Source organism: Sinohyriopsis cumingii, chromosome 16 (genome assembly GCF_028554795.1).
Source record: "Sinohyriopsis cumingii isolate HCF-2022 chromosome 16, ASM2855479v2, whole genome shotgun sequence".
Lineage (NCBI taxonomy): Eukaryota > Metazoa > Mollusca > Bivalvia > Unionida > Unionidae > Sinohyriopsis > Sinohyriopsis cumingii.
Genome location: NC_142976.1, coordinates 74392151 through 74419434, shown reverse-complemented (window position 1 = coordinate 74419434; position 27284 = coordinate 74392151). Strand labels below are relative to the sequence as shown.

Sequence of the window (27284 nt, the reverse complement as noted above, 5' to 3'; positions counted from 1 at the left end):
TGTATCTATTTGTCAAATGCTGTAAATAACTGGGTTTGATTTGGTCAAATTTCGTGTTTTGTTGTGGCACTACATTGCACATAGGTTATTTAGTGCCAAGATAATTAGTTAACAGGTTAATTCGTTGATTAGGATTCAAGCCCACATCCTTTTGGTCATGAGTCCATCACACAGACCACTGAACCACCATGGCTTCTGCCAGCATAATTAGCATTTTGGACATGCAGAGCATTGGTGCTATACTACATCCCAGAGTCCATGGTGTGCTATCAATAAGAAAAGATTGCATACTTTTATTTACGTTGGCTTATGCATACTTCAGCAGAGTCTGTGTCCTGTACTAAATCAGTTGAAATAATATGTCAAAGATGGCTTGAAATGTCCAACAACAAACGCCATAGACTCTGATGTTCCATTGCTTAATTTGCCAACAGATCTGAGTCTTTGTTTTTTGTTGTCCTAATTGCTCTTAGCAAACTGCATAGACCCAGATCTGCTTGTACATTATGAAATGTCAAATCTGGTTCTGTGCAGTTTGTAGTTGGACATGAATTATAAATGAGTATATACGATATTATGACACTGGTTATGTGGTCCCTCTTTGTATGTTACATCAGCAGGGTTGCATCTAGGATGCGCGATCGTGAAAATTCCTCCCAAAATTAAGATTTCCCACAAAATTTCAAATTCTGTGCAGGCAAAATTGCACAAAGAAAAAGAATTGTGTGCATTTTTGTGTGAAAAATGTGCCATTTTGATATATGTTGTGCTTGTGAAATGTGTCACATATTTCCTGTGTGTCATGTGCTCAATTCTGATTGGTTATAAAGAAAGGCCAGGAGAGCACATGATGCAATAGGAAACGTCCTCTGCCTTTCCTATCAATTCGTCAAAGACATATTTCACAACCTGACAGAAATGGCATATCAGTGCAATGCTGAGGTCAGCATGGCGGGACAATGCATTAAATAGCAAAACCATTTAAAACTCTGAAACTTTTTTCATTATTTTATTAGTAATACTTACAATAATAGTCAGAGTGCAGGTTTTTATGTCAATAGGCACAGCAGCAGTGAACAAACACATCCTCGAATCAGATGATGCTAAAGATGGCAATGCTGAAACTAGGACATCCTTCCAATGTCAATTTTTTTTTTCTTAAATTCATACTGGGGAAAAAAATTGACCTGACTGAAAATGAATGAAATAAATCAGATTCTTTGCAATTGGTGTGTAAAATCTGTCAAAGAAAATTACTTCATACTTGGAATTGCTAATTTCAGGACATCAGCCCCTGACAGACATATTGAATTCAGCTCACAAACAGGCGATTCATTATTTGAAACGAAGTGAAAATCTTAAAACTACATGCATGCTATTTATCAAGTGACATACTAATTATGTGACACTGTTTTGTAAGATTTAAGAATGGACAGAGGAATGACATGATTTGCAGTGTATGGTTTGATAATTTAATGGTCGGTGTGTAGAGAAAATACTGTTCATATAAAACAAGATTGTGTTTTCAGTGTTATACTGTAATATACAGAGCACATGTACTTAATGTTATTGTTTTATTGTAATGTTCAGAACATATATATACTTAATACACTTTTTATACTTGCTATTGCTCTGTTAGAAAGTTAAATTTTTTTTACATCAACATGGGAAGTCACCCCCATTGTCAGTATGTTGGCCCTTCTTTTTTCAGATTCAGTATGGGCAAGTGCCCATACTTACCAAATCCTAGATGCAACTCTGCATCAGTATTTGAATATAAGGATATAGTTACATGAGTCCTGTGGGTATTGTTATAACTTGAGTAAATGAAATGGCAAGGAACTTGTGTATCCTGTATGTAATACTTTTGGTTTAAGGAGACCAGATTTACTACAGTTTTTATTTGTGATATATATCTCTGCATTGCTAGAAGCTGATGCAGAATACCATAAACCTATCACTCTCCAAAAACAGGGTTCCTGCATGGGTCTGGAACTCTGGAAAAGGTCGTACATGTGAAAATTGCTTTTCCAGGTCTTGAAAAAAATCTGGATTTTTTTTTAAGAACTTAAAAGTCATAGAAAAGTCTTAAATTGTCATTATTACATTTGTCTGAGACCAGTAACAGGACTGCTCTTTGGAGTTTCAGAGTAGTTTTAGTATACAGATTCGGGGCTCTTCGGAAGGTCTGGAAATTTTTATTTTTGCATCAGGGAAAGGTCTGGGATTGTTTGTTTTTAATTTGTGGCAGGAACCCTGTAAGAACTAGAAGATTCTTGACTGTGTTCATGACACTTTGGCAGGATCTGATGATAATCCAGTGTCAAGTTTTGAAGCACATACCTTGTAATGCTATCAAGATACTACTCAATATTTGCAATAAAATATAGGAAACAGGCAACATCTTTGTGAGAATTAACAGTGATACGAGTACCTAAACCTGGAAAGTACCATTTAAACCCTTCCCATGTCACTAACAAACTGTATCTGCAAAACCATGTAATAACTGACAGACTGCTCTGTACTCTCAGTTCTAACAAATTACTAACCTACAGTAGCTTCCAGTGGGTTGGTGGTTCATACCAGGGTTTTCCCTGGTTCTTCCAACACCATTTACACTGTGTAGTCTATCTTGCACTGAAATATGGTGTTTAACCCAAAACAATAACATCAGATATTCAGACACCAGAAAAGCGCAATAGAACATAGTGTCAGACTTGAATTATCTAAGGAAATTTAATTTCATTACGAATATTATAATCAATATTAAATAACAATTCATTCAGGCTAAGAATCAGTTGATTAAAAGGTACGAAAAATGGCGAAATACAGTTCCACACAATTTGAAAAGCGGAAGGTTAGAAAAGTGCACTCATAAAACCTACAATAAACTTTAAATATAATTCAATTTAATTATAATTGCAGTCTCTCATGCACTGTAGTGGTCCCTTAATGACCTGTTGACAATATTTTTTGTATTGCAGGTAGGCCAAATGGTTCATGCACTGAAGATGGGATGGATGAAACCAACAAAGACACAGGAAGAAAAGGAAGCAGATGAGGAGAATGAGGAAGAGAACAAGTTCTATATGCTGTGGAAAGAGGATGAGGAGGTAAAGACAAGTGACTTTCAGTAGTTGTGAAGCAACTTCAAAAGTATGGAGATTTTTTTCTTGGTTTGTTACGATTACATTTTGGAGTTACTGAATGGGATTTTATCTTGGATACCATGCAACTGAATACATTAAGCATTTTTTTATTATAGTCTTTTCTCGTGGATTCCTTGTGACTAAAATACATTAAGGAGTTCTTTAATAGGATTCTATCTTGGATACCATGTGACTTAATACATTAAGCATGTTTTTTATAGGCTTTTGTCTTGGATTCCTTGTGACTGAAATACATTAAGGAGTTCTTTATTAGGATTCTGTCTTGGATACCTTGTGAGTGAATACATTAAACAGGTTTTTTTTTAGCATTTTATCTGGGATACATTGTGACTGGAATATATATTAGGGAGTTTTTTTTAGGATTCTGTCTTAGAGTGTCTTCAAATACATTAGAGAGTTATTAGGATAATACCTTGGATACATCATATGTGAAATATTGTATTTCATTGTTACATATTACAGCCTATCTGAATACTTCTGAGGGGCACTTTTTTAATTGGTCAGATAAATTTCTGAACTTTGACCTATATTAGTAGAGTAAGATTTAGAGATTAGTATTTCTAATTTTACCTTTGTTATCAAGGCTTATGAGTATTTCTGATTTTGTCTTTGTTATCAAGGCTTATGAGTATTTTTAACTTTACCTTTGTTATCAAGACTTATGAGTATTTCTAATTTTACCTTTGTTATCAAGGCTTATGAGTATTTCTGATTTTACCTTTGTTATCAAGGCTTATGAGTATTTCTAATTTTACCTTTGTTATCAAGGCTTATGAGTATTTTTAATTTTACCTTTGTTGTCAAGGCTTATGGTTAAAATGTTATCTTCGTGAAGATACTTTAATATTAATCTTGGAAATACAGTCATGTTTTATTTAAACAAAATTATACTTTCAGTTTTCTTTTTGAATTTGATGGACAACTTTGAATACATTGTATCACTACATTGATACTTTCTTGATACTGTAGGATTTATTTTGATGTATGGATTTCCGTAATATAATCAGTTTTACTCAAAATTTAAAGTGATCATTTTGTGACCAGTTTTGCAGTCCAAATTGTTTTGCTTTTTTTTGTTATCTCAGACTACAGTCTTGCAAGTGAATTTTTTTAACATTGGTATTCTGCATGAATGTATAGTAAATGGTTATACATCATTATGTTAACAGTCGTTTCAGAGTATTTAGTTTTATAAAATGCTTTGAAAGTATAATGCATTTAGCCTAAGAGCATAGATGGTGGTGATGATAATGATGATGATGACAAAGTGCTAGTAGGAATAAAGTATGGATATGTTACTGATTTCTTGTTGAATGAATATCAGGGTTGGACATATTGTCTCTGATGATACCTAAAATACATTGAACTTGACATTTTAGGGCAGTCAAACATATCTTCAAAGTGTGCTTTCTGATTTGCATATTGGAAATGAAAATAATGAAAAAAAATTTTTTAAATATTCGACTTGCTTTTATGATGTACAGAAATATTTATTTGACAGTGATATTGGCTATTTGTTGCCTTTGTATGAAAAGTTTCATGTGTTGTGTATGACAGCATATACCAGTGATTTGAAGATTTGAAATCATTCCAAAGTAGTGAAACACACTATTATAACTTTTGCAGAGTGAGATCAGCAAGAGAATTAGACAGAATATACCCGCCCCAAAAATTCCACTTCCTGGTCATGAGGAGAGTTATAATCCACCTCCGGAGTATCTTTTTACTGAAGAAGAGGTAAGCTCTTACAGCTGTATAAGCCATGTATAATCTGTCAATTAGTTCCTCAGTTAGCAGGGGTTATGATTAAATAACTGTATTAACCATGTATAATCTATGAATTAGTTCCTCAGCAGAGGTTATGATTATATATCTGTATTAACCATGTATAATCTATGAATTAGTTCCTCAGTTAGCAGGGGTTATGATTAAATAGCTGTATTAACTATGTATAATCTATGAATTAGTTCCTCAGTTAGTATGGGCTATGATTATACAGCTGCATTAACTATGTATAATAGATCAATTAGTTCCTCAGCAGAGGGTATGATTATACATCTGTATTGACCATATATAATCTATCAATTATTTCCTCAGTTAGCAGGGATTATGATTATATAGCTGTATTAACCATGTATAATCTATCAATTAGTTCCTCAGTTAGCAGGGGTTATGCAGCTGGCATTATCTATGTATAATCTTGCAGCTAGTAGAAGTTGTGATTATATAGCTATGTTTGCCTAAGGGTTTTACAAGTTTGATTTTGTAAAATTAGTTGAGTATTTGTTTTTAGTTTAAATGTTTTCATTTTTGTACATGATTTGCATTTATTGGTAAATGAACATGAACTTCTGATTTTTTCTTACATGCCACCAATGCCCAGTATTACCTCTTTCTGTCACAATGAAAAATTTTGCAATCAGAAAATTAAGTATCACATTTACCTGTTTATAAGTCTGATCCAACTGCAAACAACATGGACCGAGGTCTGCCATTGCACAATGCACAAGCGGATTATGATTTATGTTGTTTGCTCTACTGATTGGTCTTGACATAGACCTAGATCTACAGACACATAATGCAGCAGCAGATCTGGGTCTGTGCAGTTTGCAGTTAGATCTCACTTATAAGTGAGTAAATATATGGTAGCTATTATCATACATAATTGATTTGGCCTTAATCTGTGATCCCACCATGTACTGGAAATTCATGTTTATGACTATCCAAAATATAGATAATGATGAAATTACATTACAGTTCAGTTAATCATTTTTGAATGGTTGATAATTGAAACAAAAGGCATTTTATCTCTTTAACAAATAAAGTCTAGAACTGGTATCTATATGAAGATTGTGAACATATTTTAAACTGATGTAAGAAGTTCTTGGTTTTTTAATATTAAATCTGTGTTTCTTCCTGCTGTTTGTAGAAAAAGAAGTGGGAGGAGCAGGATGAGGAAGAGAGGAGGCTAAATTTCATCCCACAGAAGTTCAGATCTTTAAGGGAAGTGCCTGCATATCCACGATTTATTAATGAGAGGTTTAACAGATGTTTGGACCTGTATTTGTGTCCACGACAGAGCAAGATGAAGGTAAGACAGTTAGCGCTTTTCCAGTATAGACTGCTTGAGGGTAAACAACGATATATCCACATTAAAAGTTTAAAATAGAAATTGTTTCTTTACCTTCAGATTTTCATGGTTACAGAAAGATATGATAATTGACAATGTTATGTGGATAACAAATTTTATGTCATCATGTAAATTGGTGATGGTATTTCATGAGAGTGACAATATTTTCATAGTTCCACAATGAACGATATTATTGTTTTATCTTTATTGTTGGTTACACATTTATTGCTGGCATTCAATCATATATTGATAATGTTTACAAAGCAATAAGTCCACTGTGCAAAAAGTATGTTGTTAATTGCTCTTTTTTTAAATAAAAAAATCTCTCCATATTGTTTTTTTTAAATTCATTTTATTTCCTTTTAAATTCTGTTTAATCACAACTTCAGAATAAAATATCAATCTGTAAATTTTCTTTATGAAATTATACAAAATGAAATTCATACGGCTTGGTGCAAAAATGGGTAGTAGTGAAAAATTAACAGCCAAAAATATTAGTTGGATCATTCTGGTCGTTTTGTATTTCTTGGAATTAAATTTGAACAAAGGCAGTACTGCAGTATTAAGCTATACTGAGAAAATCAAATTAATTAAATAATTACCAGCATATTGGCCCTCTAGAAACCGCTTTATATTTGGGGAAATGAGAGTAAAATATTCTCTGACTCTGACTGTATTATTTCACTGTTTAATCATACCTCTCGACCAACCAAAGAACATCATGCAAAATCTTCCATCTTTATTTACTTCCTTTGGAATGGAAAAGGTGACAGAACAAAAGTTGTAGTCACTGGCTATCAAGATGGTGGTCTGAAGATGCTGGAAAATAAAATTGATTTACTCATTCATTCACCATGGAAATGTTTTCTGGGTTTTTTTTATAGACCCACTTGATGAGTTTGGAGGGGACACATTTTTTTCATAACAAAGAAGGCATCCACAAAGTTGTACAGAAGTTTAAGTTTTTGGATAAATGTGTTTTTGCATTGTCAGTACTGAATGACTGACTACCCCACTACAATCCTTGATCAAATTTTTTCACGGTTTATCACCGCTTCTCTGGTTTAATAAACCAAGATAAACGACTACCCCCCTACAATCCTTGATCAAATTTTATCACGGTTTATCACCGCCACTCTGGTTTAATAAACCAAGATAAACGACTACCCTACTACAATCCTTGATCAAATTTTATCACAGTTTATCACCGCCACTCTGGTTTAATAAACCAAGATAAATGACTACCCCACTACAATCCTTGATCAAATTTTATCACGGTTTATCACCGCCACTCTGGTTTAGTAAACCAAGATAAATGATAATGCAATCTTTTAGAAGAAAGGGTGTGGGAAGAACATATTTGTTATTAATGATATAATTAAGGAAGATTTCATTCTTGCACAAAGTGAGTTCATGCAAGACAAATTAATTTCAGTATCACTTTTGTAGAATTTTATGGAGTTCTTGATACAGTACCAGAACTAGGAAAAACACTGTTAGAAATACTAGGAATTAGAATCTCCACTACATGATAATATATATATTCTTAGAAAGCAGGACAGAATTGCAGAATCATTTTATTACATTGTAAATACTCTCCTATAAATCGAGTTAGCTGCAGATTGAACAGCTCTAACTCTGCCATTGCATATTGTGCTGGCAGATCTGGGTCCGTGCAGTTTGTTAGGGTAGTCAGTAGAACAGTTAACATAGACCCTGATCAGTTGGTGCATTATGTGACTGCAGATCAGAGTCTGTGTTGTTTGCAGGTGGACTTAACTTATAAAAATGATTAGATAGGGTATATAGTATGAGGAATATAAAAAGATTTCATTTCATTTGAAAATAATGGAACTTTATTTTAAATCAAAATAATCCACATAAGCTTCGTAATCAATATATTTACCCCCTTCTGTATCAGTAGATGATACAGAACTTCAGAGTTTTCATTACAAGTTCTCCACAGAAATCTGTATACTAATAATAGTCTATTTAATGTGAAAATCTCTGAAACATCATTATTTACTTTTTGTAATGAAGCTGTAGAGACTTTGCTACATTTGTTTTTATTTGGATGTCATTTTGTGAAAACAGTACAGTGGTCCTCCAAACCCCTATGAAAGCATTATTGGTCAAGTAATTAAAATGGCAAGAACAGTTTACATTTTGTTGAAGCACATTCATTAGTCTTTTCATAAATTAAGAAGAAAAAAACATTTCACAGATTTTTTTCTGTTTCTGTTAATCATATGCATTCATTGTTCTGCTGAATAAGCAAACGTAGTATTCATTGTGGTTACGAAATACCATTGGCACATATAAATAATATTTTATACAGGCTTTTGCATCATTGCACAGTATTGAATTTGTTAAAATGAAAAATCCATTTAATACCTGCCCAGTGTCCACTCTTACTCAATTTGTTCTTCTGCAAGGCACTTAGCTCCCATGATGTAACCAGAAAAGTGTTAAAAGTGCAATTGAAACCAACAACTACATACATACATACATACATACACACATACATACTCACACAAACACACACACACACACACACACACACACACAAACACACACATTGATTGACCAATTTATCAAACACAAAGAAAACTTTTAGAGCGATGAAGTGGCATTAATATTGAGATTTTGTATGCAGGTATTGCATTGAATAAAATCATAGACATACTGATCTGTTCAAACCTTGTTCCAATTAATCTTCATTATCAGCGGAATATATGTACATATATATTTGTATTTCAGATGAATGTGAATCCAGAGGACCTTATTCCCAAACTTCCCAAACCCAAGGATCTACAGCCCTTCCCCACACAGCAGGCTTTGGTAAGAGAATAATATGTACAACCCAGATAATTGGGTTGATTTTAAAAGAAATATGTTGCATAGCATATACGAAATGTTGTGATGTTTGTGCTTATAGGTGCACTTCTATTTCTTGGTGACCAGGAAATAATAAAGGTCAAGAGGGGTTACTTGCTGAAAGCCTTGTTAATATAGTTTATGGACAGTTTTGTCCATTTTGAATATACATTGTGGCCATTTTAAAAAATCTTTTTATAGCAACTTCTCCAAGATGGATGGCAATACCAACATTGGGTTTTCATAGAAAGATGAAGACAGAATTAAATGGTCTTTTTCATTCAATTGATAAGATCTCTCTCTCTCTCTCTCTCTCTCTCTCTCTCTCTCTCTCTCTCTTCCTGTCTGTCTATCTATATGATAGGAAAGCCAGGTAGTTTTATCTTTTTAAGGAATATTGCACTGTCATATAATGACTTGATCTCTTGATATATATTTGCAGGTGTACAGAGGGCACAAGGGTATGGTCAGGTGTTTATCTGCAGTCAAGAGTGGCCAGTGGCTAGCTTCAGGTATTTTGTGGTTCTTATTTGTCTTACTAGTGAATCTTATATGTGACATAAGTATTAATTTTAATATAGAAAGTTTGATTTCATTTCATTGTTGAGATTGGTATCAACTTTGAAGATTTTGCATCTTGAGTCATTTCACTGCAACATTTGAATATCAAGGTACTGCAGTACAATTTTTTTGTGGGTCTCAATTTCTGTGGATTTGTATTAAAAGCTAAAGACATTTTCCTGGGTGCTTAAATTCTTGGCCTTTCTTGTCAAGGTTTGGTTGTTTGTCAGTATTTAATTTCTGGGATTAACCTCTACAGTTACCCCATACAAAGAATACATAAGAACAAAATTATGCTGACAATAAACAGGTGTACTTCAATAGTTAAAACAATACTACTGCCTGTATTGGCTCAAAACTGTAAACAGTACATCAGAAATCCAGTTTCTTTTCCAATCATTTTGAGACCAGGTTGAAATACCTTGACTGTGTAACATTTGCGAATTTTTCTTTGAATATATTCTTATTTTTGCAATTTGTTATTGTCCAAGCGATATTGACTCACACATCAGGTCTCATCATTGTATCTTAAATTTGTATTGTAAACACTGCCATTCATTTTTGGATTTATTTTATTGGTGTTATTGGTATGCAAGTTTTGCTTAATTAACTATACATGGTATATATTTTGGTTACACTTTGTCTTTTCTCTCTCTTGTTTAAGAGATGTTAATGAAGTGCAGGAAATGCAAGTACTTAAGTTGCAGAGGAGAAATCATGGGATGTGCTTGGCCATGTATAAAATGCTTGTCTTCACACCCATACAGTGTTCCATTTTCATGGGCCATAGGGATAAAGATCTTAAAGAAAGAAGAGGTCACATTCCAAATTGTTGGACCAGGATGTTTTGAGTATCCATCTGATTCGCTTGCTAGCTTTGTGTTAGACAGGGATGCCACCTCCACCTGTGGTGAAGATTTTCAGAATGACACCATTGGTGATGGTCACTTCTGACACTGCAGAAGCTGTTACAAGTGATCCTGTCTGTGCTTTCTTGATGTCCTATACAGCAACCTTTATCATCATGGCTGACAACAGGCAAACTGGAGGAAGCCAGGGCATATTTGTCTCCTGTTTAGTGGCCCATTGGGCATAGGTATAAGTACCCATCCACACCAAGTTCATTCATAGCCCTTGAGTCTGTGAGATTGCTCATGAAAATGAAATTGACAACATCAGCTGGTCCACAAGTCCAGTACCATCTGTCATATGCCAACTCAGCTGCTGACCAACTAGTCCAACTATCAATATGACCCATGTATGGGTTGAGTGAGCCATCCATCTGACCAGCAGGTTTAGAAGTGCACCTGTCTTATTTGAGACTCGAACTCATAAACCCCTGGAGGTTTTTGATGTTTTTGCCTGAAATGTGAGTAGGAAACACATTTTGAGAGCTATTTCTGAATATATCCTAATACATCAACTTCCGAGAGATTTCCCATGGACCTAATGCCTAGTTGTGTTAGAAACATCATTTTTCTTTGGCTATTTCGATTGTGCATGAGCAGAGGGTAGAAGTTGGAGTTCTTTTTTTTTGGCATAATGGACCTATCATTTTTGTATTTGAGACCACTCTTTATTCCTAATGCCCATCTTATCCTACATCTTATCCTACTTATTGCAAAGGTTCAACCTGTCTGTGTGCAGTTGAAACTGGTCTGCCTTAGATCTGAGGCCAAAAGGTCTAAAATCCAGACACAAAATATTCGGGTCCAACAAATTAGTTTTTTTCTCTATTTATTTTGTTAGTGCAGCTAGAACTTCCAGATTATTTGGTATCATCTATCTACTTTTCTATAATACCATCCACTTTAGTGTATCATACATGACCATGATGCTACAGAGCTTGGCAGTAGGCTACTACCTTGCCACATAAACATGGTGCCAGGGGTTAATGAGTTAACAAGAATTTTGGAAATTTGTTACAAATTGTCAAGGAATGGCTAAATTTGTCATTTATGTACAATGTTGATGCACAAGTGATTCAATACGCAAGGAATATTCAAATTTTGGTGACATCATCAAAATACACCCATTAACTGTTTAACCCCTGTAAGTTTTTGTCATTTTCGCTTGAAATGTGAGAAGGAAACACATTTTGGGGTTTATTTCTGAATACATCCTAATGCATCGACTTCCTAGCGATTTTCCATTAGCCTAATGCCAAGTTGTGTTAGAAACATCATTTTCTATTGATTATTTTGCTCATGCATGAGCAGAAGGGTAAAAGTTGGATTTCTCTTTTTCTTTATTTTTTGCTTAACAGACTAATAATTTTCGTATTGAGACCAGTCTAGTCTTTATTCCAAATGCCCACCTTATCCTACTTTTGGAAAGGTTCACATTTCTGTGTGCAGTTCAGACTGGACGCAAAATCAGATTCTGACCACAGGCGAATTTTGGGTAGGGAAAAAATTAACGGGTCCCAAAATTTAGGTTTTTCCTTCCATATTTTGTAGTGCAACTAAAATGTCCAGATTATTTGGTATCATTGTAGAGCATCATCTGTATGCCTTTCTATAATACTGCCCACTTTAGTGTATCATACATGACCTTGATACTACAGAGCTACACAAGAAGGCTATTACTGCCTGCTGTGTAAATGTGGCGCCTAGGGTTTCTGGTAACTGTTTAACAGTAACAGTAAAACAGCTTTTTTTCATCCAAAATCAAAAAACAGTAAACAGCTGTTTTTTTTCTAACTGTTTTACTGTTTCTAACGGACATTGAGACATTGGATTTTGACGCTCTCAAAACTCTTCTGAAGGCAATGGAACCTGTGAAAGTTGCTGTTGAGAATCTAAGTCGTTGATGAGTGCTGACACAATTTTAGAATTCATGTTCAACAAGCTCTCTAACCGGAATAATGGCATTAGTACCAAGCTCATGGAAAATTTGAAGTGTCACGTTGAAGAGCGATTGAACAATGATATCATGAACCTCCTGCGCAGTCTCAAAGTTCCATCTGTCGCCCCGTAAAAAACTACGCTAAATTTCGCAGGAAATATAGCGTCTCGTCTATTTGAAGTCAACGATGTAGAAGATGTCATCGAACAGTCGTCAAATGATGCTGAAAGTGGGAACTTGTCTCTTCAAGATGAATTGAATTTGTTGCTTCAAAAAGATGGATCATCAATTGCAGTCGGAGGGCAAGACAGTTTCAAATGGCTCAAGTCCGAATTCACGCTCTTCAGGAACTCTGGCCAGCGCACTGAAAATCTCCAGAAATTGTACAACGCAATTCTGTCCATTAAACCGACATCAACAGACGTTGAAAGAGTTTTTTCGGTCTGTACGAATTTCTGTACAAAATTTAGATCACGTCTCTCAGACAAGTCGCTTAATGCACTTGTATTCTTGAAATATTATTATAAGAAGTAGAAATGTATTGATTTAGAACTTATCACGAAAGATATATAATAAAACGGTGTTCATCACAAAAATAAGCTATTGACTGTAAAATTAGTGAAAATATGGAAAAAAAAACAGTAAAAACAGCTGTTAACAGCTGTTTTTTGAAAATTGAAAACAGTAAACAGCTGTTTTTCAAAAATGACTGTTTTTCAGAAACCCTACTGGCACCATGGGTTAATGAGTTAAACATTGTCTCCTGCCAACCAAAAATGACTTGATGTCCCACCTATCTGCCAGTGACCCTCCTGTGGGTGCCAAAATCCTTTATGTTTTGGCAGATTTGAATCAGCCACATTCCAACAAATGTTTGGGTGATTCAGGTGATTTTGGAGAGGCATTGGATGATGTTTGTGCAGCTCCTACCCCTTTCACTGTCCTCCTATATGATGAAGATTCCAAGCAATCTTATCAAAGCAGACATGTTATTGAAGGAGTCTTTCCTCAAAATGGGCCCTGGCATTAGCCTAGAAACTGAATTCCCCAGGCTTGTACTCAAGACTTTTTCTGGTTACTAATGCCTATAAGACCAGTGGTGTACTTGATCTGACTCAAATGTTACCCTGAAATTTGAAAGATGGTAAAGTGTGTATAGCTGTTGATGTGGTATGATGAATACATGATCAGTATTGATCTGTCCAACACATGTTTCTGTGTACCCATGGTATCTCACAAGTTTCTTTGCTTAGTTACTCTGGAGTAGTGAACCAAATCCATAACCTTCCATTAAACTAACCTCAGCCCTCAGGTCATCACCAGAACATTGGACTGCACCATATCCAACTTCAAGATGTCCTTCATAATGGTTAAATTGGCATATTTGGATGAAATTCAGCAAAATCACTTGCTAAATTCATTTTTAGCTTAACATAGAACAACCTTCTCTCCCTTCGTCACAATTTAAAGTGGATAGTCAAGCGTCAAAACTGGGGCTTTATCGCATCTCAGCATTTTTTTCATCTAGGTATGGAGTTTCTAACTCACCTTTATCTGGCTTGTCTATCATCCCAACAAATCGACAGTGTTCATGTGCCAGAGATGATTTGTGCCAGAACATACATTGTGGAATGGGAATTTCGTCAACTTCTTGGCTAGATCAGTGCAACAATGGACTTGCTCTGTCTTGGCTACCTTTGCATACACCCTCTGCCTTGGCTACCTTTACATACACCCTCTGTCTTGGCTACCTTTACATACGCCCTCTGTCTTGGCTACCTTTACATACACCCTCTGTCTTGGCTACCTTTACATACACCCTCTGTCTTGGCTACCTTTACATACACTCTCTGTCTTGGCTACCTTTACATACACCCTCTGTCTTGGCTACCTTTACATACACCCTCTGTCTTGGCTACCTTTACATACACCCTCTGTCTTGGCTACCTTTACATACACCCTCTGTCTTGGCTACCTTTACATACACCCTCTGTCTTGGCTACCTTTACATACACCCTCTGTCTTGGCTACCTTTACATACACCCTCCGTCTTGGCTACCTTTACATACACCCTCTGCCTTGGCTACCTTTACATACACCCTCTGTCTTGGCTACCTTTACATACACCCTCTGTCTTGGCTACCTTTACATACACCCTCTGTCTTGGCTACCTTTACATACACCCTCTGTCTTGGCTACCTTTACATACACCCTCTGTCTTGGCTACCTTTACATACACCCTCTGTCTTGGCTACCTTTACATACACCCTCCGTCTTGGCTACCTTTACATACACCCTCTGTCTTGGCTACCTTTACATACACCCTCTGTCTTGGCTACCTTTACATACACCCTCTGTCTTGGCTACCTTTACATACACCCTCTGTCTTGGCTACCTTTACATACACCCTCTGTCTTGGCTACCTTTACATACACCCTCTGTCTTGGCTACCTTTACATACACCCTCTGCCTTGGCTACCTTTACATACACCCTCCGTCTTGGCTACCTTTACATACACCCTCTGTCTTGGCTACCTTTACATACACCCTCTGCCTTGGCTACCTTTACATACACCCTCTGCCTTGGCTACCTTTACATACACCCTCTGTCTTGGCTACCTTTACATACACCCTCTGTCTTGGCTACCTTTACATACACCCTCTGTCTTGGCTACCTTTACATACACTCTCTGTCTTGGCTACCTTTACATACACCCTCTGCCTTGGCTACCTTTACATACACCCTCTGCCGTGGCTACCTTTACATACACCCTCTGTCTTGGCTACCTTTACATACACCCTCTGTCTTGGCTACCTTTACATACACCCTCTGTCTTGGCTACCTTTACATACACCCTCTGCAGAAGTTCCTTATAGTGGCATTGAGATTACCAGGTTATAATCATAACCAAAATCAGCCACTAACTGTGTCATTGGCAAGACAGAGTGGCTATCAGTGGAAATTCCTTTGGAGCATCCCGACTGGAAATCACAATCTGTACCAATGCCAGTTTGTTTGGTTGGGGGGCACACTTGTTACTGTGCTTCTCAAGGTTAGCAGGGTTATGTGAGAAAGCTTGTCAGTAGCTTCTCGAGGGTCGGTGGTTGTTTCCGGGGATTTCCCAGGTTCTTCCTCCACCAGTAATACTGGCCGCCATGTATAGCCTATCGGGGCCCCGAGTGGCCGAGTGGTCTAAAGCGCGCACCGTTACGGATCACTGCCATCTCACCTCTGTCTGCGTCGGTTCGAGTCTCGGATTCGGCTAATGTGGTTATGTGAGAAAGCTTGCCAGTAGCTTCTCGTGGGTCGGTGGTTCTTTCCGGGGGTTTCCGGTTTCTTCCTCCACCATTAATACTGGCCGCCATGTATAGCCTATCTTGTGCTGAAAAATGGCGTTAAGCCCTACAACAACAAAAAAAAAAAGTATAGCCTATCGTGTGCTGAAAAATGGCGCTAAACCCTACAACAACAACAACAACAAGGTTAGCAGCAAATGGATGGTGCTTGAGAAGGCTTTAAACATTGGCCAGTTGGAAATGAGAGTCATTCATTATGCCTCCTGTGCACTGAAGGAACAAATACAAGGGAGGATGGTTTTGAAAATGTTGGACAACTCTGTCATGATCAGATTCCATTCCAAGCAAGTGGGGATGAAATCACAAGAGCTTTGTTATTGTTTGGGGGTTTCTTAGTTGATATGCTCAATACCATGTGTGCATACAAGTCCAGCACATCCCAGTTAGGCTGTATTGATTTATTATCAAGGAGAGGCCAACATGGAATGGTCTCATCATCTTTCTTTCACTGAGCTTGCACCCTGTAGGACCAATCAGGGATAGACCTATTGCGATGAGGTTGGAACAACAAACTTTCCATCTTTGTCGCACGTTTCCCAGACCCAGAGGTCTAGACCATTGATCTCAAGTCAATCAGTTGGGACAAAATCTAGGCTTATGCCTTCCCTCTAGCTATATTAATACCAAAACTAAATGAGACAGTGAGAGGCAGGGCTTGTAAAATATTTCACATTGCATTCTCTGATAGAACAGATACTATGTTAATTACTACTTAATCTCATAACAGACATATCCAGGAAGATCATAGCAATCCCTGTGCTATTTAAGCAGACAAGAACACTGGCATTCCATCTGTATATGGAAAAGTTTTCATTGATCCTTTGGTCGTATCTGAGATGCCTTGTGTGCAAATGGAGTTATGCACTTCAGTCATAGACAGGATATCTACAGCTAGAAGGACCTACCCTTTGTTGGCATATAAGCTGATGTAGCATGATTTCACAGACAGTTGTCAGGTTAATGACATCATGCCACTTTTAGCCTCCATTCCTCATTGGCCATCTTCTATCTTTTTCTCTTGGATGACAAAAATGTAGCTACTGTTCCATAATCTCTGACATGGAAGATATAATATTGGTCACAGCAAGGATCTTTTGGACCTTGCATCCACTTTTGACCAATCCAAGTGCCATTATTAACATTGTTTCCCAAATGGAACCTCTGCTGGGTCTTGACACAGCTCACCTCATCCAAGTTTAAGCCCCTGTTTTTTTACCGCATCAAAGCTTCCTGATGACAGGGTGCTGGGTTGGCTGAGTGGTCTAATTGCTCGCCTTTACCAATCACTGCCACCGCTCCAGTGGCCTAGTGGTTAGAGCATCCGCTTCGGATGTGGGAGTCACGGGTTTGAACCCCGGCTGCGTCATACCAAAGACTTACAAAAATGGTACTAACAGCTGCCTCGCTTGGAGCTCAGCAATAAGAGGTTAGTTTTAGGACTGGTCGGCCAGGTATCAGGATAATGTGACTGGGTGGGACATCATGCTACATGTTTGCGGCATGATGCCCCAGTGCTAGACACAACTATAAACTGTCATACTGCAGACATCGTAGTGATATTTCTGAAAAATTGTTAAAGTTACGTTACAAATCTAAATCACACACATACCAATCACTGCCATCTGACCTCTGTCCATACAGGTTTGAGACTCAGGTTTGGCCAATGTGTGAAAACTTGCCATTAGCCTCCCATTGGTCAGTTGTTCTTACCGGGATTTTCCTGTGGTCTTCCTCCTCTAGCTGTACCCATTCTCTTCAATCAACTCACCTAGAGTGGCGAAGCTTTAAGACCTAGTTCTTGCTTTTAAATGCTATCTGATGCACATGAAGAATGTCAGTGATGCCCATAATAAATGTTTCCTTGTAATTCAAACAGGAAGGCAAGACATAAGCCCAGAAGCGCTGACCTCATGGCTAAAGTTGGTTATTAGATGGGCATACTCGGAGCTCTTTCAGGATCAGATAACCTCATGAAGATCTTGACTTATGATATATGAGCGATTTTGATGAGCCTGGACTTAGAATGTAATATTTCAGTATCAGATATAGTGGAGTCGTTGGCTGGCATGCCCCTGTCTACTTTCAGTTTCTATTTACCTGACATGGCCTCATTAAGGAGAGATGGATCTCACTGGGCCACTGGAGCTGCCCCCACAGTTACTGTAAGACAATAGCCAGGAGTGGGATTCCACAGGGATCTCCTTCACATGAATATCAAGATATAATCTTTGGTTTTGCTATCATCACATTAGGAGAAGTTCTTCCATTCATTAGAGCTGTCATCATTGCCCTACTGGGTGATGTGTGTAGAGATTGGATGCACAGGCATTTCTTCCTCCTCTTACCTGTTCTCCTGTTATTAATGTGATTGTCTGATGTATTTGATATTGGCTGATGTATTTGATGTTATTAATGTGATTAGCTGATGTTATTAATGTGATTGGGTGATGTATTTCATGTGATTAACGTGATTGGGTGATGTATTTAATATTATTAATGTGATTGGGTCATGTATTTCATGTTATTAATGTGATTGGGTGATGTATTTAATATTAATGTGTAATATTAATGTGATAGGGTGATGTATTTCATGTTATTAATGTGATTGGGTGATGTATTTAATATTATTAATGTGTAATATTAATGTGATTGGGTGATGTATTTCATCTTATTAATGTGATTGGGTGATGTATTTAATATTATTAATGTGTAATATTAATGTGATTGGGTGATGTATTTCATCTTATTAATGTGATTGGGTGATGTATTTGATGTTATTAATGTGATTGGGTGATGTATTTCATGTTATTAATGTGATTGGGTGATGTATTTAATATTAATGTGTAATATTAATGTGATAGGGTGATGTATTTCATGTTATTAATGTGATTGGGTGATGTATTTAATATTATTAATGTGTAATATTAATGTGATTGGGTGATGTATTTCATTTTATTAATGTGATTGGGTGATGTATTTAATATTATTAATGTGTAATATTAATGTGATTGGGTGATGTATTTCATCTTATTAATGTGATTGGGTGATGTATTTGATGTTATTAATGTGATTGGGTGATGTATTTCATGTTATTTTTGTGATTAATTTGATTGGGTGATGTATTTGATGGAGAAAGGTATTTGATACAGGTGGTCACCTGTTAGTGGGGAGAGGAGGTAATCTGTAAAATTTACATCCCATTATACAGTAACAGATATGGAAAGACATTTCTTGTCTTTCAAGGATGGCTGGATTCAGAAATAGTGGAGTTATTTGTGTACGAACAGGAAAGTTTTCTCTGAGAAACATAATTAACAAAATTTCCTTTCTAGTTTCTATTTTCTGGCCTTATTCATTCTGAGTGAGAATATTTCCTCTTAAAAGTAGTTTGCATTGTCATTTTCTTTTTCAAATGACTATTTCAAGCAGCTATGGAGTAGGTGAGACATATTTTTCCATGGAATTCACATTTTCATATAAGAAGGCTTGGAAAGTGTGAAAAGAAAATGGAAAACACTAGTCCATGTAAGCATAATCAACTGGAGTTTATTAAAATTGAACCTTTTTATTGGAGTAACATTGATGAAGGATGCGTTTAAATAAAGGGAGACTGGCAAAGAAATGCAACTTGTCCAGCTGATATTGAAGTGTATTTTCAATAAAGTGCAACCCATACACTGGGATTGCGTAAAAAATATTAAACTCTCTGTCTATGGAAATATATTGAATGAGCAAGAATGTATAAACTAGCTATTAAAATTTAATGTATACTAACTGTTCCATTGGTGAGTGGAGATGGAATTTTAGTTACAAATATTACACAAAAGTGAGGGAAATGTAATTTTTTTATCCTTGATATATGATCTGTTCAGGTTCTGATGATGGTACAGTGAAGATCTGGGAGGTGGTAACTGGCCGTTGCATGAAGACATTCAAAGTAGATGATGTCATCAAGGGGTTAGAGTGGAACCCCAATCCAAGCCTCTCTCTGATAGCTCTCACTGTGTAAGTAAGAGATGACTTCACATGTTCAGGTTGTGAAAATTAGACAGCAGTGTGTGGAAAATTCAGAAAGGAAAATGGTGAAAATTGTAGTAATGAATACATAATCACAGTTATGCATTAATTTTGAGTTGCCTGACAGTATTTTGGGTCATAAGAATTCCAGAATTCAATGGCTTTGAATATTTAGAAATAAATCCACTTACAGTAAAGGGGCCCCGAGTGGCCGAGTGGTCTAAAGCGCTCTCCGTTACGGATCACTGCCATCTCACTTCTGTCTGGGTGGGTTCGAGTCTCGGATTCAGCCAATGTGGGTATGTGAGAAAGCTGGCCATTAGCTTCTCGTGGGTTGGTGGTTCTTTCCGGGGTTTTCCTGGGTTCTTCCTCCACCATTAATACTGGCTGTCATGTATAGCCTATCATGTGCTGAAAAATGGCGTTAAACCCTACAACAACAACAACTTACAGTAAAGGCATGGCTGTTATTTATACAATTGTTGATTAAAAAATTTACATTGGGACCTACCTTACAGGACACCTGTATTAGGCAATCACATTTTTTTAACCAGCCAGTTTTCCAGTGTCCCATAGACCAAAATATTGCTGTTGTTGTTGTTGTTCTTGGGTTTAACGCCATTTTTCAGCACAAGATAGGCTGTACATGGCGGCCTGTATAACTGGTGGAGGAAGAACCCTGGAAAACCCAGGGAAGAACCACCGACCCACAAGAAGCTACTGGCAGGCTTTCCCACATACCCATGCTAGCCCAGCCTTGGACTCGAACCCATGCGGACAGAGGTGAGATGGCAGTGATCCAGAACGGTGAGCGCTTTAGACCACTTGGCCACTCACGGCCCCCTAAAATATTGCAGAAATGAACTTCTTACAAGCAAGGACCAATCTTCAGAAGCTAGTTCTCTTAGTTTCTGGAGTTGGCTGCATAGGACAGGTTGGACTGTATTTTGATGTGTTACAATTGCTGTTATGATTTTACAAAATTATTTAATTCCATTATATCATTACAAATCAACCTGCCAGGAAGAGACAACTAATCCATAGGAGGTAGAAATAATGAGTTCCACAAATTGTAATGATAGTATTTTGTTGAGTCAATCATACGTTTTTTCATACGTAATTCTTTATTGTTTTTCTTGATTAGCAAAATTCAGTAGATATAAAGTGTACATGCTTTGAGTTTTATGTGTGTTTGATTTGGACATTTAATGTTGCTTTAACAATTTTTCAGTAATATCACTATGATGTCAGCAGTGAGACAGTTTATAGTGATGTCTAGCACTGGGGCATCATGCCACAGACATGTAGCATTATGTCCCACTCAGTCACATTATCCTGACACCAGGCCAATGAGCACCTAGGGAGGCAGCTGTTAGTATCAATTTGAAGTCTTTGGTATGACTTGGCCAGGGTTTGAACTTGTGACCTCTCGCATCTGAGGATTTGCATTGTTTTCTTTGTCGGGTACAGATAAATGAAAGCCACTCTTTTTTCTTCATAATTTTATATGGATTATGGTTTTAATCCATCAGTTGAATAAGAGCTTGATCCCAACCTAATGTAATAAATGAATACATTACTGAGATAAACAAAAAGACTCTTCGATATATTCATCTTATTTCATATACATGAACGATGTTTTTTTTTTTACAGGGAGCATTCAGTTATTTTGATAAACCCTGGTGTCGGGGACAAGTTACTGGTTTCTAGTACAGATGATATGATTTCGTCATTTGACTCGTCAGAAACAGGTTTGTATAAGATCAGAACCATTATCATATACATGTAGTGGTCAGTTTTCACTTTTAGTAGAGTTATGGATAATTGTCAGATTTGCCTAATTGGTCACCTGTATTAAGTAATCACCAGCCTTAAAGTACCATTAATCAGAATATTGAAGAAATGAACTTCTAATAAATAGCCACCTTTCTTCCGAGGCCAGTGCTTTCAATCCCTACAGAGATCATCATCTTCATTCTCAGGCAAGCTAATAAAATTTACTTCTTAGAAATTCCTAAACCATCTTTGTACACATTGCCAGGCATCAGATGCTCTGACAAGAGCTTTAGCTATCATTTTCTTCTGATAATAGTTATATTAACATATATATACGCACACTTATAAAATGAGTCCAATTGCAAACTGCACAGACCCAGATCTTCCAGCGCATTATGTGATGGCAGATGTGGGTCTGTGCAGTTTGCAGTTGGACTTGACTTATAAGTGAATATATATGGTACTACCTTTTCTATCTAGTTTTCTAGTAAAAATTCAAAATAAATGTATAATCACTCCATTTAAAGCAGGAGTCTCAAACACGTGGCCTGCAGGCCGCATGCGGCCTGCTAAGCCGTATCCTGGGGCCCGCAAAATGGTTGGTGTTATGAGGCGTCATGAGAGATAAGAGGTGGTGCAGCCCTATGGCCATCAAAAATGACATCATGCGGCCCTCAGGGTGGTTTGGATTTGAGACCCTGCCTTAAAGGATAGGTAGTAAAATTGTTTTTAACCTATAAATTGCATGTAGATGTCTCAGCAATTGAAGATAAGCCATCTTAAGATAGAATAAGACTCAAAATATGTATTTCTCATATATGCTGAGACTCTTCTTTCAGAACAATATTTTAGTATTTTTTTAAATTGAAATTAGGTTTAATATTTTGATGGTCATGAGATCGATATTTGTGGACAGTTGTGTCTATTATTTTTGGTAAAGAATTGCCTATATTAGTTGGATAGTGATTCATCAGGAGCAGGTATTTTTTGTGGATAAAAAGTTTGCCATTTTGGTTCCTAAGTAGGTTATTTTACATTTTTAGCTTGTTAGAATGTTTCAGTCATTGATCTGCTTAAAATATTTAAGGTTTGCATATTGATGGTGTTTTTTTTATTTTCACATTGTTACTCTGAGATTGTTAAAGAACTAAAATGTCTCCTCAACAAAGAAATTCTGGTATACGTTACTTGAAATTGAATGTTTCAGGAAAGACAGGTCCTGTGGAATGGAGTGTCTATGATGGAAAGAAATATGATGAAGGCTTTAGGATTAAAATCACTCATGAAAAGGTATGTCTTTAACTTTTCTCTGATCATATTACAAAAAAAAGCAATACATTGCTTTTGGTAATACTGTCTGTACATGAATGTAGATAGTTTTAAAGGACTTTCTTTCTCACGTATAAAATGTTTTTTTCACGATGATGCTTAATATCATTAAATTGCCACACTCTTTTTGATCAGATTACTGAGACAGTACAACATTAAGATCATGGGTTGTCCAGATTGTGACTTATTACAATTAGTCAACGTGATCACTCAACAATATTTCCTAGGATCAGCATGTGTGTGTAATATAACATAATATAAGAATAATACGTGGTTGGCTGCATGCAAACTTTTTCCAGATCATGAATGAGGAGTAGGAAACAAAATGTCCTGAGTGTTTTCCATATGTTCTAGCAAATGTTTGCGAACAGCAGACAAAGGTGAGCATTAGTCTCGCAGATTTCATTTCTTCTTACAAAAAGTATATAAAAGATATCTGAAAACATTTTGCACAAAAGTCATGTGTGCTTAAAATAGTACACGTAATTCCAATGTTTTAATGTGGCTGACATCACAACATTTTAAATGTCAGACTAGCACAAACCTTGGCCAGATCATGCAAGAATATATTTAGAGTGTAGATGGGAAAGTGATACTAACTGCATCATAATGGCATATACAAAATTGTAGTTAATTGATTGCTATAGATCCAGCTGAGGAAATTGGAATATCAAAAGTATCTTGCAGAGTATTCATATTTATTGTATATGTGAGAGGGATAGTAAAATTTATTGTTTGTCCTCTTGAATTTGAAAAGAGTACAGTTTTGTAAAATTTTGTGGCATGACTAAAAGTAACGAGCAATATTCACCTTAACATCCATGAGTTGTGTAGAAGTCATTATTTTCATGAACTTTTACTCGTAATCATGTTGCATGTTAGGGATATGAAGCACAAAATGTATGAACAAGTTAACAGTCGAAACAGATAGAAATTAAATGAAGAACAGCATTGAAACCACTAATACACTTTAAGATTGTGGAGAAAAATCTAAAAAGTATTTGATATGTGCCTGCATAGTCCAGCTGCAAAGTAATTTACAGATTATGAGTAGTTTGGTAAGTATATATTTTTCTTAAATATTTAAGTGTTTAATATGGAAACCTATTGGAAAAAGAATTTTTTTAAAAAATTTCATTCCTACATTTTTTACATGTGAATCTGGATTGTGTATACCTATACAAGTTATACCTGCAGCTACATATATAAGCATTTTGTGAGCTAGATCCAAAAAAAAAAAACTGCATTACATTTCAGACATATAAATTAATATTTGCAGAAGAAATATGACTTATCACTGTTCATATCTGTTGTTATTTCCACTTGCTTCCTGGACAACAATAGTAAACGCATTGCTGAATCAGATTTAGTTTTGTTTTCAGAATTTACTGCAACAAATTTTGCTGAACATATCATTCCACTATCTTAAGACACTGATATTTATAATATCAATCTGTGAAATTGCTGTGAATTTACAAAAAGTGGGATGAGGTATTGTGCTGAATAGTGAATTTAATCTTCTAAGTTTCGATTCAGGAACAAGTCAAGTGAGGAGCACATAGACGCTTTTCTTTTGCTACAAAAGTACTGGATATATTTCTTCTTGTGGTGTCAAAAATGATATGCTTTACTATTTGCTCTACCACTCATTAAATTGTAATGCTTTTTGTTCTTCAAGATGAAATATACCTGGTATTTACACAGGAGACAAAATATCTTGTATGTATTGGAAGATACATATAAAGGGAAAGAACTTCTTGTTGTAGGGTTTAATGCCATTTTTTCAGGACAAGATAGAATATACATGGTGACAATATAAATGGCAGAGGAAGAACCCGGGAAAACCCTGGAAAGAACCACCAACCCATGAGAAGCTACTGGCAAGCTTTCTCACGCACCCACTTTGGCCTAGCCTGAGCTGAGACTTGAACCCGCGCCAACAGAAGTGAGGTGGCACTGATTCGTAATGGTGAGCGCTTTACACCACTCAGCCACTCGGAAAGAGCTTGTTGATACATGTACAGATTTTCATTCTGTTTTGTGAAGTATATTACTTTTTTTTTAATCAAATAATTATAGTTTGGTAAGTGTATCACAAACTTGAACTTATAATCTCTCTTAAACAGGAAGTTACTCAAGTCACATGGCATGTAAAAGGAGACTACTTTGCTACAGTAGTGCCCAAAGGAGACAGCAAATCTGTCATAATTCACCAACTCTCCAAACGGAGATCCCAGGTAATGTTCTATTTTTTTTTTTTTAAATCCATGTACTTAACAGTAAAATTGAATTTTAAAAAAATTGAAATACAGAAACTGGAAATTTATTCATATTACACCGCAAATTTAAATGTGAGGATAATGTCAAAGTTTGATGATGATTTACTTTTGGTGGTTTTGAGTCCAGAAGTAAGTCAGAGAATGTGTTACCATTGTTACCATTCTTTTAAAATGCTTTGTTGTTCTATACCAAAACTTTTTAAATTTGTTTTTAATTTTGATCAAACAACTTTGGAATCTCTTATAGCACAGAAATTTGAAATGTAAAAGAAAATTGATGAAAATCATCTACCTTTTTGCATAGACATACTTTCCAGCTCTACCAGGGATTGAATAATGTGCTTATACTTTATTTGAATTTCAGAATCCATTTTCTAAGTCAAAAGGACTTGTACAATGTGTTAGATTTCACCCAATACGACCATTCTTATTTGTGGCAGTAAGTATATTAGTTTCACTATTTCCAATTTTCAAATGATTTTCAAAACAGTATACTTCTTCAATTTTCTGTCTAGGTTTCATTTAGCTTCATATACAAAGAAAAGTTCCATGTAACAAAAGTGTCACCCTTTTGACCAGATTTTTAATTTTGTACAGTAAAATTAATATAAATTAAAATATCTGTCAAGGCATTTATTACATTATCTGTTATTGACAGGTTTTACTTTTCACATATATATATATATATATATATATATATACAGTGGAGTCTGGATAATTGAATCATGCACATTTTTTATTTTACGATATCAGCACACCGTATATATGTACATGTATATGCTAGCTTTAAATGTAATGTACTGTATATTCAATAATGGTTGAAATAAATTAATGAATACATCTATTAATTTGTGTTTGTTTCACATTATTATAACATGTGCTTGTACGTACATATACAGTCACATCGAACACATCACACTATGTTCATGTACATGTATGTACTGTACATACATTTATTATGTCAATTTCCTGAAGAAGTCTGTAACCTTTGTTTGCCTGGATTCTTTGAAGCCCTATACTGTCCACAGCTTAAAAATGTCAACTGTATTTGCACAGCAAACAATAAACTGTGATTGTTACATACAATTGGTAAACAACAAAGAGGCTTAATGACACTTTTAATTTATTTACCATATGTTATGTCAAAAAGCGTGGACGATTTGATCCCAGTGTGTTTATTTAATTATCAACACCCCCGTCAGCGACTAGCTAAAACAAACATTGTTTATACAATTGCTGGTTACAATATGGTCACGCTACTTAGTTATTGATAGTGGCCATAGATTCTCAAGGGCTTCACTACTGTGTTTTATGTATTATTCTTCTGATTGTATTTTCACATACGATTTTTCAAATTTTCTTATTTTTGGACAGATTATTTCCGGATTATCGAGACAAGTTTTAATGTAATTTTACACTTTGCTCCCCGATTTTGATTTCCAGATCTGGAACGCGGATTTCTTGATTAACGGAGCAAATTAACATTTAGGAATTCCGTTCCCGTTGAATTATGTCTGGATAGCGAGGTTTCCGGATAAACAGAGTCCGGATTAAAAAACGAGGCTTCACTCTGTATATATATATATATATATATATATATATATATATATATATATATATATATATATATATATAAAATCCAATCTCCTTTATTTTTGAAGAGTTAGGAAATATTTATTGTGAATCTTGCATTCTAGTCTCAGCGGTATGTTCGAGTGTACAATTTGCTGAAACAAGAGCTGTCCAAAAAGCTGATGACGAACTGCCAGTGGGTTTCCAGTATTGCTGTCCATCCTCGTGGTAAGTGTTACTGTAGGCTGATAAATCAGCCCCTCACCTGTGATGAAATTGATTTTCAGGTTAGGGACTGATATCAACTATTCATTAAAACCTGCAATTATATGCAGCCAAATTTGGCTGCACTAATTGGTGTGCATTTTA

At 35.9% G+C, this 27284-nt stretch overlaps 1 protein-coding gene across 1 annotated transcript in view; it reads left to right on the top strand.

The window, feature by feature from the left end:
• The window catches only part of LOC149780796 (ribosome biogenesis protein bop1-B-like), a 71994-nt gene that overhangs the window by 27575 nt on the left and 17135 nt on the right, over positions 1–27284 (top strand). The window contains exons 7-17 of the mRNA XM_089937875.1: positions 2985–3113; positions 4797–4907; positions 6100–6261; positions 9061–9141; positions 9620–9689; positions 19815–19947; positions 21613–21710; positions 22943–23025; positions 25191–25301; positions 25708–25782; positions 27041–27143. Coding sequence (XP_089794001.1) covers positions 2985–3113; positions 4797–4907; positions 6100–6261; positions 9061–9141; positions 9620–9689; positions 19815–19947; positions 21613–21710; positions 22943–23025; positions 25191–25301; positions 25708–25782; positions 27041–27143 — 1156 coding nt within the window. The remainder of the gene's footprint in view (positions 1–2984; positions 3114–4796; positions 4908–6099; positions 6262–9060; positions 9142–9619; positions 9690–19814; positions 19948–21612; positions 21711–22942; positions 23026–25190; positions 25302–25707; positions 25783–27040; positions 27144–27284) is intronic.